This window comes from Girardinichthys multiradiatus, chromosome 3 (assembly GCF_021462225.1).
Source record: "Girardinichthys multiradiatus isolate DD_20200921_A chromosome 3, DD_fGirMul_XY1, whole genome shotgun sequence".
NCBI lineage: Eukaryota > Metazoa > Chordata > Actinopteri > Cyprinodontiformes > Goodeidae > Girardinichthys > Girardinichthys multiradiatus.
Genome location: NC_061796.1, coordinates 12,442,746 through 12,456,026, shown reverse-complemented (window position 1 = coordinate 12,456,026; position 13,281 = coordinate 12,442,746). Strand labels below are relative to the sequence as shown.

Below are 13,281 nucleotides of genomic sequence, written 5' to 3'. Positions count from 1 at the left end.
AGTAATCTAATTAGTAAAAAGAATAATCTATTCTGTAATTCACTTAGCATAAATGCAGCTCATCTGTGAAGGCCTTAGAGATTTTTTTAATGAGAGCAATAATGACCAAAACAGCATCATAAAATCAAAGAATACACAGACAGTCTAGAGATAAAGTTGGGGAAGGTTTCAAGGAGAATTAGGTTATAAACCAACATCCCAAGTAATAACTTCTAACAGAGAACTCTTTTGCTTATCATCTGAAAATGGAAAATATATGGCACATCTGAAAACCTACCAGAACATAGTCATCCACGTAAACTAATAAGCTGGGCAAGGAGAGCATTAATCAGAGAAGCAGCCAGGAGGACCATGGGTGATCTCTTAGAGGAGCTGCAGAGCATAGGTGAGAGAATCTGTCCACACGACACGTAGTGCACCTAAGAAATCTGGCCTGTACAGAAGAGTTTCAAGTAGAAAGCTCTTGTTGAAAGCAATGCATAAGAAGCTATGTTGGAGACACAGCAAACTGAAAAGGGGACCCTGGTCTGATGGCACCTAAACTTATTATTTTGCCTTGCATGTGTGGATGAAAAGTATCACTGGATAGTGAACAACATGCTGTAGCAATATCTTTCATATGGACTGAGAAGCCGGTCAGATCTGACAAGAACCTAGACGGAGCTAAATACGCGACAGTCCTGAAATAAAACCTGTTAGAGGCTGCAAGAGACCTAAAACTTGGGGGCGGAGGCTCAACCACCAACAGAAGGACAATGACTCCAAACATGACAGGTCTACGATTTAATGTTTTGGTTGAAAGCATTTTCAGGTTTCAGCATGACCCAAAGTCCAGACTCAAAACCTATTGGAAATTTATGGAAGACAACCTGCTAGGTGCTGAAAAGCACTTCAGACTGAGTCTCCTTCAATCTCACAATTATGTGCCCATTTCTTGTTGGTCTATCACATAAAAATAATAATAAATTAAAGTCTGGGCTTGTAAGGTGACACAATGTGAAATAGTTCAAAATGTATGAGTACTGAAGCAAGGCACTTTTTGTGTAAAGTTAGACATTTTAAAATTAGCAAAGTATAATTCAGTAGTAACAACAACAACAACAAAAATGAATTACTCAGAAGTCCAACCTGGCATCAGCAGCAGCTCTCGTTCATGCAGCCATTCATGCATTCGCCCATTCAGTCATCTGTCCTGACTTGTTAATTAGCGAGATGGCGCATTGCACTGCTTGCCAGGCTGTTCCTTTTTTGTTCTCCTGTTGCATGGCTGAGTTTAAGGCCTTATTATTTCCTCACAAAGGGATCTTGATAAATGGACAATACCTGATATTTAAGCCAAAATATGGCCACCACCCCAATTAGGGTGATTATAGCTGTCCCATTGCATGTGGAGTCAGTCCACCTCGCCTTTTCGAAAGAGAGTAATGAGGCACCAACAGCTGCAGTAAGACTTGCAAGTATTAACAGGCACAGTTGTACACACCAAGATAAATGCATATCGGCGCTTATCATGTTCTTATCTCTGCAAATGTATGCAAGTACATGCTGGGAGACGCACAAACAGTTCAATCTCTCCGAGCCAGACCAATATATGCAGCCATTCAGCACCAACCCAAAGCACGTACAAACTTCACTTCTGCTGTGAGTCATTGACCTGACAAATGCAGTTTGTAGTCTTATGAGCTGGCTGAGGGATGTGTGTAGATGATACGAGGTTTGTGTTTGTGCTTTAAGACTTTGTCAACAAGTCCAGTATTACCACAGCTATTTGGTGCTATGTACACAGACAACAACAAAAAAATCCCCTTCGGAGTGGGGCGGGAGGGTGGTCCAGGATTTGTTTGCGGCTCAAGAAACACAGTCTTAAGCCCAGTAAGGCACCAGTCCCACACAAAGTGAGTTCGTTTTAATGTAAAGTTGAACATCTATGTATTTCTATAATTGTATATCTGGCTGTGATACATTTGTCTTTGAAGCTCAGCTGTTTTTTTTTATTGTTTTATTTTTGTCAGAATTGAAGCAGGAACAGTAATATTTTTGGCTGGTGTTATGTGCTACTAAATGTGCTTTTGTTCCCTCCCCTTAGGGTGACCCCATTGAATACAACCCCCACCCCATAGACTATCCTGGCAAACAAACCACTCAACTGTTCATTACAACATGAAATCTTCAGCACTGCCCTGATTCCATACCTGTCATCTTTATTTTCTATCTCATTTCCTATGGCTTAGATTGTGAGCATGTCCTATTTCTCTCACACATAAGAGGCAGGCTTAAAGGGGGCATGAAGAGAATTTATAAAAGGCACATTGTCTTCTGTATCTGATTGAATATACAGTTAAATGTAGCAGATGCTGCAAGGTGATGACTCTGAAAGTGCTGTAAGTTCTTTCACAGAGAAAGAGAGTGGGAATAATTCAGGATACGGTATTTTTTATGGGCATAAAAGCTTCTGGTGTAAAAGCTAAAAGAAGTGTTGGTTTGCTAGCTTGTTGGCACAGTGACAAATGGGAAATTTGGTTCACTTATAGAGGTCCTTTTAACCTTAGCACTTCTAAAATGAAAGCTCCACACCTGCCCATTGGTGCATTTTGTGTTTTATTGCTGTTTTTAAAGGTTTACATGTCCAGACCAAGGCTCTCCATGTATTTTCTGTGTACTTGACGGGTTGGAAGCCGATGCTGTAAACCGCTGCCATGCCAGTTTAAAAAGGATCCATCAGTGCACACATACACAGTTGAAGTGGATGGACTCTCCAGTCTCTGGTTTTCATTGCTCCATGTCTGGTTATCTCATGTTGCAGGTGACTCTTCTGGCACATGTGGGGACCCTGGCACACCTGCCCATGCCAGCAGGGAGGCAGGGAACTTGAAAGTGCGCAGCAAGGTGCGCTTCACCTGTGCAGTGGGACACACGCTGTACGGCTCAGCAGAAAGGATCTGTTTCCCCAATGGGACGTGGTCTGGCAAACAGCCATTCTGCAAGCGTAAGGGCACTGTTTAAAATGTCTGTGGGATGTTTTGTATAAATGGTGTGAGAGAGGGGAGGAGTCATGTAGAGAAGTAACAAACACAGTTTTGACAGGACTGATAAGCACCCCTCCATATGTACACTGAGATGCATAGTTGTTTTAGGCTGGGCTTTGACTGTCATGATTGTTTTTTTTTTTAAACTACAGTGCGTTGCAAACGTATTCATACTTCTTGATGTTTTACATGATTTGTCACATTACAACCACAGATTTAACTTATTTATTCAGATTGTATGATATTGGTCAAAGTATCACATGTTTATGAAGTGGAACATTAAGGATACATTATATTCCACATTTCTTGTACATAGAAATCTTAAACGTGTGGCTAGTCAATACTTTCTAGAGCTACTTTTCACAAGTCTTTTAGGGCATGTCCCTACCAACTTTATACATCTGCAAACTGAATTTTATGTCCATTCCTGTTTGCAAAAGAGCTCAAGCTAAATCAGATTGGTTGGAAAGCAACTCTGAACATCAATTTGTAGGTCCTGCCACAGATTACAGGCAGGGAATTCATACACAGCAGTATATATAACAAATGTTTAGATCAAAACCCCATATTTAGCTCTGGCTGAATTTTTAGGGACATTGTTGCTGGAAGGTGAACTTTCACCTTTGTCTCAACTCTTTTGCAGCCTCTTTTTTTTTACGTGAATTGCTACAAATATTTACATCTATTATCCCATCAACTCTGACCAACTTACCTGACCCTGTTCAAGAAAAGAATTTCCACAGCATGACACTACCACCACCATGTTTCACTGTGGCGATGGTGTGATATGACCTTTTGGTTATTCACCTTGTGTTCATGTTGCTGTTTTTTTTTAATTAATGTGGGAAAATACAGTTTTTAACCTGGGTTACATAGGCGAACTCTGTTTTCTAATTAGATAACTTCTAAAGGTAATTAGTTGCAATACGTTTGCTGTAAGGAAATCAAAACCAAGGGCTGAATGTAAATACACACAAAACCTTTCAGAATTGTATATATAAAAAATAGACCATGGAAGACCATGTAACCGTGTTTGTGGTTTTAACATGGCAAAATGTATAAAATCACAGAGTAGATCCCTTTGCAAAGAACTGCATGCCCATAAAACTGAAAATGACCAGCTGTCCAGTTTGAAGGAATGATTTAGTTTCTTCTATCCTTAGCTTGGAGTCTGAGCTCCTACCTGAAAATATCAGTAGTTTTGTTCATTATTACAAACTAGTGAAATGCTGTTACAGTTTGAAGAAGAAAATAAGCTGAAGAGAACAGGTTTACTTAATATGGAAATGACTAGATAGAAAAGATAATTGAGGTTGTTTTATAACACAAATAAAAACCAAAATGTATAAATGTGCTTTTAAACAGAATACAGGGAGCACTGTTTTGGTATTGTACCAAGATTTTCTCAGTTGTGGCTTATAAAAATGTATAATAGTACCAGATTCAGTATAAACTCACAGACATTGTCTGCAACATATTGGCTGCATTAAAACACAATGATTTGCAAAGAAATCACAAAAGCAGTACCTCACCAAATGGAGAAATATCTCTCTGTTGGGGTCTGAGTGTCTTCCAGCCTGTAACCAAAATTGTTATTTATTCCAGACACCTAAAGCCACATTTTTTTGGATTGTGATAAATTAATCATTGTGGGTTTTCAAGATATAAACTCTCAGGCCCAGCTTCACATCTTGCATAAATTACCCCCAAGGGTCAACCAGATATTGAGGCAAATTTCTGACTGCATCCCTTTCCGTTACTTACTATCCACTAGCCTGGCACAGTTTCAGAGTCATTTTTAATATAACTGGCCAGTGTTTGGTCTCTCTGAGCTCCTTCTGCTTTTTATTGGGTCTTCCTTTCTTCTTTATTCTGTCTGTTTCAATTCTTTTTATGTCTTTATCTTACTGTCAATCAATCTCCCTAACTCTTTCCAGTTTTCCATCTCTCCTCCTGTATCTTACTCTTCCTTTTGCTCATATATCCCCCTCCTTTTTTTATTCCACATCTCCCCATCCCAGGCTTTTTATCCTTCCATCTCCCAGCTGAAATCCTGATTTAAAGATTGTTTTAACCATCTTTCCAACTCATGGGGGAGGGAGCAGGAATCCACTGGAGCCTGAATGAGTTTCATTGCTCCCTGTCTGTGATCTAAGGCCCTGTCTTGTGTTAAAGCCCATCCATCCATTATTCACAGCCCTTTACAGTGCATGGAAAATGGTCACTGTGAATATTCGGCTTAATAACTAACTTAAATGAGCAGGGACTGCTTTATGCAATTTCAAATATTAAGAAAAGAATCCAGGCTTTATTATATGTATATGCACACAGAATTATATGCAAGGTGTTTGCATGCATGATTATAGGCTTGTGAGTGCGTTTATAGGACAGTAATATGAATGTGTTGAAGCTCTGTGTTGGGAGGTACAGTATGTAGCTCAGAAATGTGTTTACTCAGTGATAAGTTTGTGCACATGCGTTAAAGGTAATTGAGAAATCTCCACAGCACGTCTGTCTCCTACAAAGAACCAGTATTTTAGATTTTCCAGGCAATTAGGTGATTGAGAGAGCAGATCAGTTTTGTAATGAGACATGATTTGCAGGAGGAAAAGGGTACATAAACAAACTAGGTTTTTTTCTATCCTTTAGTTGGCAGATTCTAAAAGAATATGCAGCTTTCGACTCAATTGTTACAATTCAGCTTTTTTTTCTGCATGTGACCTTTTCTTTTATCTCCCTGAGGATTGTGCACCTAGGTTGTTAGCTTAGTCGTTATTAAAGGAATTTTTGCATCTTCACGCTGTATCTGCAAAATGTAATTACTCCTTTAATCACTTTGTTTCTAAGCAGCAGCAAACGCCATTACCACAGAGAGCAGCTGATAACATGAAGACTGTACCTTATTTAATGGGGATTTATTAGTATTGCTGATGAGTTTTGTCCATCACTGCACCATCTCTGCTTATTGGTCTCTTAAAATAAAGTAGTGATGTAGAGATTGGGGGTACTGGTTTGGCTCACAGTTTCTTTATGAAGAAAATGCTCTACATCAGATAATGTAGAGCACACAAAAACTGTGATTTCTGTTCAATTTTTCCTTTCGTTTTGCTTAGCTCACAAAACCATGTCCGAAACTGAGAAATGGTAGAAAACGTGTGGCAGACAAAAAGTGAAGGGAAGAGTGATGATGTTTTGATCACTAAATCAATCCACAAAACACAATGTCCACCCAAGATAAAGCTAGTGATACCAATGTTTCCAGCTTAAATTTGAAGCCATAAAATGAAGATCTACGGGGAATAATCCAGTTTAGAGGAGGAAGTCAGGAGTTGTCAAATGTTGTCTGAGATCAGTAGCTTGGAGGCCTAACAAGCCAGCACCTAATTGAGAAATTTAAAAGTGCTCTTTGGTGAGACTAATATTCCTGTAATTTACTACAATAGCAAATGACCACTTAGGAAAAAACAAAAATGATAAATATAATAGCCATAATTCGAAAAACTAAAACTCTGACAGCGTTCAGTTAAATGTTGTATTATCTGTGCTGGTTCTGACCAATATTGTCATTTAAAAATACTTGTGCATTTTAAAAAGTGTAGAAAAGCAAGATTTGGGGATTTCCTGGCTATAAAACATGAAGTATGTACTTTAACACCAGATAAGGATTTTTACCAAAAGTATTTATAAGGTCAATATCAAAACAGAATTTATTTCATTGAAGAATCTTAGTATGCTCACAGCAAGAGGGGAAAGAAGTAACTGTACGGCAGTTTTGTCACCTTGAAGTATTCTTGTAGCCTCCGTGGGGGCTTCCAACCCCTAGACTGTGAATCATTGATATAGAAAATCCATTACTATTTTACACCTCTGACCTTCACATTATCTGTTTCCTCTGTTGTATTGCAGCGATACAGTGCACAAATCCAGGTACCCCAGCTCATGGCCACGTTTCCCGTATGGACAGCACAACTTTCTCCCACTCCATTCTGTATTCCTGTATGGAAGGATTTTTCCTGACTGGATCACCCACACGCCAATGCCTGGCAAATGGCACTTGGTCTGGCACAGCTCCAAACTGTACAAGTGAGTATTGTGCAGATGCATGGCATGAGGGTTGAACTGTTACTTTGTGTTTTAGACTTTGTCTAAAAGTCAACTCCATTGTCAGTGTTTGCATTATGAAATGCACAGAGTTGAATACTCTATCTGAAATCACTGTAAAAAAGTACAGTGACTGGTAAGATAGTATTATATAGATTTAACTAGTGCAATGAACAGAGCAGTATTTTACATGAAATTTACATGAATCAATGGAGACTTTATCCAGGCTATGGAAACATATGTAGGAAATTTGTATTTTTTTCCATAGGTGGTTTGGGTGCATACTGGGTAAAAGAGAAGGATTTTACAGTGGCCGACCAACGCAAATGCACAGCAAACGGTGAAACGAGCTGCAAACACATAAATGATGCAAACACACAAACACGGAAAACAACTTTAAGCTACGAAACAAATATGAAGGAAAATTGCTGCAATTAGCAAAACAACTGCATGTTAAGAAAAGCTGCAAACTAGTCGATGACCAAGTCCATTGCAACCCGAGTCTTAGTAAGGAAAACTTGAACAGGAGATAGGTACTTTTTCATTTGTGCCTTTTTAAACACGTAATCTTTTACAATATTATAGAACAGCATCATATTTATGTCCCTAGTATTAGCATTTGAACTGCTTTGATTTATAATAGTTTGCATTTATCTATTATATGTAATAGTAACAATAGTTACTGTAGCAATCTTCATGTGTTGTGATTTAATTTCAGTTTAGTTGTTTTTGCTATTTCCAGCATTTTTCCATTGCATTTGTTATGTAACTTGCAGTTGTTTTGCTAATTGCAAAATTTTTCCATTGCATTTGTTTTTTAACTTGCTGTTGTTTTTTTTGTTTGCAGCACGTTCTGTGTTTGCAGCTCATTTAACAGTCTGCGACGCATTTGCACTTGTCGGCCACCGTAGGCTTTAAGATCATAAATTCTGAGAAACTGAGATTTTCTGCTCTTTTGCATCTACCATCACACATTAGAAGTTTTTACTGTGAGATCTCTATGCCGGAACATTTTAACCATGTTTAAAAAATCTCCTGTTTGTAGGATTCCAATCAATATCTATGCTCCACTAGCAGGTGGTGATAATATCAACATTCACTTCATCAGAATCACTTAAAAAGGTCCTGAGCATGGCTAAAGCAATGCTAGGCTAAAGACAAACAATTGTAGCAGTGTTTATCGTTCCTCTCAGGCATTGACTTATTTTGTTTACATTTGAACTTTAATGGAAAACAGTTTATATTAAACTTCAAATGTAACCTTTAGAAGTTAACAAAGAGGAATGGGAAAAAAGTATAAAAGAAGCGCAAGCTACAACTGTTTTTGTAAAAGCACTTCGTTTGTCATGTTCAGTATTTTTTCGTTTAAAATCTTATACAGTTAATAAGTACATTATTGCCATCTGCTGGCAGAGCATACATATTACAGTGTTTTAGAATTCAAGACATTGTGTCGATGAAAATTTTTTTCGAAAGCAAATGGAGAACAAATCAGTTCAAGAATGTCTAAAAAAGTGTGGCTGGGACCTTAGCTTCAATTTATTTATTTATTTTGTATATTAAACTGGAAATGTATAGTTTCCTTTCTTTGTGTGAAGTGGAGTACTTAAAGTCAATGTGAAAAAAAAAACTGTTGTCAGCAGATTTGTTCTAAAGTGAGGCATTCTGGGGAATTAAGTGTCGTGCTAAAATGAACAAAAAAATTAAAAAACCTAAATCTCTGAATATTTTCTGTCATCAAAGTATCAAAGCTGGCATTTTTATGGTCTTGATCTTAGCAAACGATTCTTTGAGTAATTAAAACCTCTGCCTGTCTATATTTAATTTGTACCAGAACCTCTCAGAGAGAATTACATTGTCCCTCTCTCTGAAAATCACCATATTCTTTTTTCCCCTCTTCCTTTAGGCTATTATTGTATCACAAAAAAGATAAATGGTATGGGCATAATTTTCAATTTTGGAGTAAAATGGGTCTCTGGAGGGATATGCACAGGGAATAAGGCAAAGGAGAGTAAGTTTGAAAATTGGATTGAATAATAATGATCAAACATCCTTGAATTCAGGGGAGCTTTCCAGCCTCTTGACTTGAAATCATGCTCATCACCAAACTTATTCCCCTTTTAACTATTGCCTCACATTAAAGTTTACTGGTCAGTTCAGGGACATCAACGCTTAAGATGCTGGGATTGGTTCAGTGTGGCTTCATTAGGGAGGCACTCATTTTCATGGTTCATGGAAAATCGATCATTTCGGTTAGCAGTTCAAAATCACAAAAGATTTTCAAGGGGAAAACAAAAGGTTGTTTTTTTTTTGCATAGCTTTTACTTAAGTATAAATTATAGAACATGTTGGGGAATTAGTAAAAGTGAGTGAGGAAAGCTAAAAAAAACATGTCATGTAATAAACAAAAAATATATTTTTTTGTTGAAGTTTGTTTTTCTTTCACAGTCTCCTATGAATAAATTGATTTATGTCCACAATCAGTTTCATGTTATTTCGTCCTTAATGGTACGGACAGCTGTGAAAAACTCAGATAATATCTAAATGTATTGATGTAGAAGTCACTGGGTTCAAGACTAATTTCCAAAATGGCCTCATCCTGTAGAATGCAGTTGATACATCCTAGATAACTAAATCTAATGCATGTGTAAAAATTACTAAATATGACAAATCATATTCTCTAATGGAGTTTTAATGCACTGGTAGAATAAACAAAATCATAGGGATACAGCATCAGTAGTGTGCCTAAAACACATAGCATAGCTAAAGATACAGAAATTGAACAATATATAAACAGGAAAATAGTATTTCAAGGCAGGCAGTTTGAAAGGTATTTGTAAAAATTGTCTCTCATTTCCTAACCTTCTTACCTCTTTAACAATTTTTGTTTAAAGAAAATGTATCCATATTGTTGGGTGCACACTTGTATTCTCTATGTAAAATGTTCCTGGATTAAAACAAGGCAACATTGCATGTAACCTATCTACATTGTACTGATTTTATGATTTATATTCTGCAAATTTCAAGAAACATCTAAACATTTACACAAATAGTGGGTTGTTTTCCTGTCTTTTGTATTATTCACCTCCTTATGAGAGGGATGTATCTGATATTTAATGATAGTTAGTCATTTACCCATACCAGCTGTTATTTCGTTCCAATGTTTTGAGATAAATGTTTCACTTAATGTGTAGACCAGAATGGAAGTGAACAGGCCAAGAATAAACGATGATCTACTGAATACCGTAAATAGGACATATAATGCAAAATCCACTTATTTAGCCCTTAAATAAATTTTGTTGTGTACTTGGAGTCTAGGAGTGCAGAAAAGTTCAATTTAGTCTTTCCAGGTGCTGCTTTGATATCTTTATATTCTGTTTGGGTCATATTTTTCAGTCTGTTCAGTTTTCTTTCGCACAGAAAAATGTAGTAGGGAATATTGGGCGGGGTGTGAAGTGCCTCATTTGCACTTCATTTGCACACCGCACCAAAATGAGTTGCTCTCAAATGCACCTCAGAACAGGAGTAAAATAGGGTCCTGTGGAGCTACAATAACAAGGAATTCAGACCAAAGCATTGCAGTTCCATTTTATATAGACCACAACTGGATGATTTAAATGTGAAAAGTAAATATTTAAAAGCAATGTACTATACCAGTAGCTCCTTTTTTTTACCACTTTTAGTTTGGCACTTCGCACTTGAATACCAAACAAGAATTTAGTTTAGCCCTTTTCAATAAAAATCTGGTTGTATCTGGTTCAAGTCTCCAACTGCTGCTGGCAGGCCTGTAAACCCAATCCAAGCAAACACAACAAAGCTGAATAACAGAAACAGCACAGATGACTATGTCCAGTGTTACTATTTATAAACAATGAGGCTCTGTATGAACTTCTTTAGGAATTTGGACATTTTCGAAACAATTATTGTAGGGCATCTGTGTTTAGAATAATGACATTGAATGTATCCCTTGTTTTTCAAGGTTTATACTCACAGTAGTACTTTAGCTCATTGAAGCTTACATGAGAATCAAAAATGGTGAAAATTCACTCAATAGTCTACAATTAACAACCTCTCCAGCCTTTTCTTCTAAAAGTCTGCTGTAATAGAAATTGAAGGCTTCATGAACATTTAAGAAACTTTCTTATAACCTTGACTTCTCAGGGTACATCCTGATAGCTTTGAAATTGCTTCACTTAAAAAATATATAACAAAGTTTCTCATTCTTAGAAGTGTTCCCGTGACCGAGGTCTATGAGGCCATTGATCATACAGGTAAACAATGACTTTCTGTCATTTATGTAATGATTGTAATTTACAGATGAAATACTTGGTCATCTGTTAACAGAGTTTAACTCCCAAATTTGTCGTTTAATTGTAAGGCATAAATCAACGGTTTCATGTTCCTTTATAAATTTCACCAGCTCAGGCTGGAAATTAGAGAGCAATCCTTCCCTTTGATACTGAAAACACATTCTATAAAGCTGTTGTATCGGAAAAACAAGTCACTATAACTTTCTACATGAACAGATTCTGCCCTGTGTGGGTGTAGAAATATGCTCATGTATTTTGTGGGAGACGCAAAAAGTTGTTTACTACCCACACTGCCTGTACTGTCAAAGGAAAAATCAGATATGGCTGACAGGTTAGTTTCTGTGTGCACTGGACGCATATTATAAACGACTGCTTATTCAGCATTAAATAATTGCACAGCCATTTATTCTTTTGACACATAACACAGGATGCTGGGTTCAAGTACCTTTTGTTAAGGATGCAGTGTTGGATTGGTCCAAAGAAACAAAAGACACTCAACAAATAGCTATACAGTGTTGGGATTATGAATCTGAGAATATTATTTAATATTTAATATTAATACTTTAATATTTTATCAAATAATATTTCAGTCTGTTAAGGGTTGTCCTGTGAATACCAGCCTAGTAAGGCGGTGGTATTAGGACAAAATTGAAAAGGGTGAGCCAAGCTCTGACATTATTGAACAGCAAAACTCTGCACACACATTGAATGAATTCACACAATTTCTTAAAATACAAGAAATTATTAACAAAAATAAGTCAACAAAGTCAAACATATTTCAATCAACAAACTCTTTACTATGCTAAAACAATTCAACTAAACTACCAAGCAGAATTAAAGAATAGGGAAGACTAATAGGCTATGTACAATATAAACAAGTTGATTAAAGATGATTGAAAATCATGACCAAAAGAGTGATGCAACATTACCATGCAATGTTTATGTTTGAGAACCAAGGATTATCTTGAAGAATCTGGAAATGAAGTTAAATTTGTCTTGGAACCAATTTAGGCAATAATTGGCATACCATTCACAATGCAAGATCAGATAAAATATTTTAATAAAATAATGTTTTAATTAATGATCTGCTGAATAAAACCAACCTTCTGGATGACCATTTCTCAATGGTGTCTCATTAGCTGTCTTTATTTATTAAGATAATATTTGAAGAAATATTTAAGGGAATATTTTGGAAAGAGCCAAATCTTTCTGGAGAAATGGGGCTTAATGGTGTTTACTTAGTTATCAAATTTAGTAAAATGATGTTAGGGACACATTATTTACTGGATTGAAAGCTAAACCTTTCTGGGTAAATATTATTTAGCAGCAAGCACATGTCCTTAGCTGTTAGCAGTTAAGCTAACAAAGAAGCTGCTAGCTTAGCACCAGATTCAAACACAAACCTTTAAAAATACCGTTAATAAAAGGGTTAAAATACATAAGCACAGACGGCGCGTTATGATCAATCTTCTGTTTAAAAGCACCCTTTAATAAAGTTTGTCTTAACTTTAAAAACACACAAAGAACACAACCTGAGCACGTGTGCTGCAGATATTCTGCTAGCACCAAGATAGCTGAGTTCAACACAAACAAAACCAAACTTCATAAAATGAAAAACGTTTAGATCATTTCAACCTAAATCCCTTCTATGTTTTTCTGCCCAAACACTTAACCTCCTGAACTGTGGTGAGGAACGTTGTCCAAGCGACGAGGAAGTTTGAAGAGAGCTTCCAGCTAACCTCCTTAGCTGTAGGAGTGGCGACTGTTCTGTCGGCCGGTCTGTGAACAAACGGTTAGCTTCTAGCTAACCTCCATGGCTGTGGATGAAAGACGGCCCGTTCTGT

General features: G+C 36.9%; 1 protein-coding gene across 2 annotated transcripts in view; it reads left to right on the top strand.

Annotated features, from left to right (window-relative positions):
* Positions 1 to 13,281, top strand: part of LOC124865431 (CUB and sushi domain-containing protein 3-like) — a 359,430-nt gene that overhangs the window by 291,912 nt on the left and 54,237 nt on the right. For both annotated transcript variants that reach the window (XM_047360499.1, XM_047360500.1), the window contains exons 57-58: positions 2,804 to 2,986; positions 6,933 to 7,109. In XM_047360499.1, the coding sequence (XP_047216455.1) occupies positions 2,804 to 2,986; positions 6,933 to 7,109 (360 nt within the window). The remainder of the gene's footprint in view (positions 1 to 2,803; positions 2,987 to 6,932; positions 7,110 to 13,281) is intronic.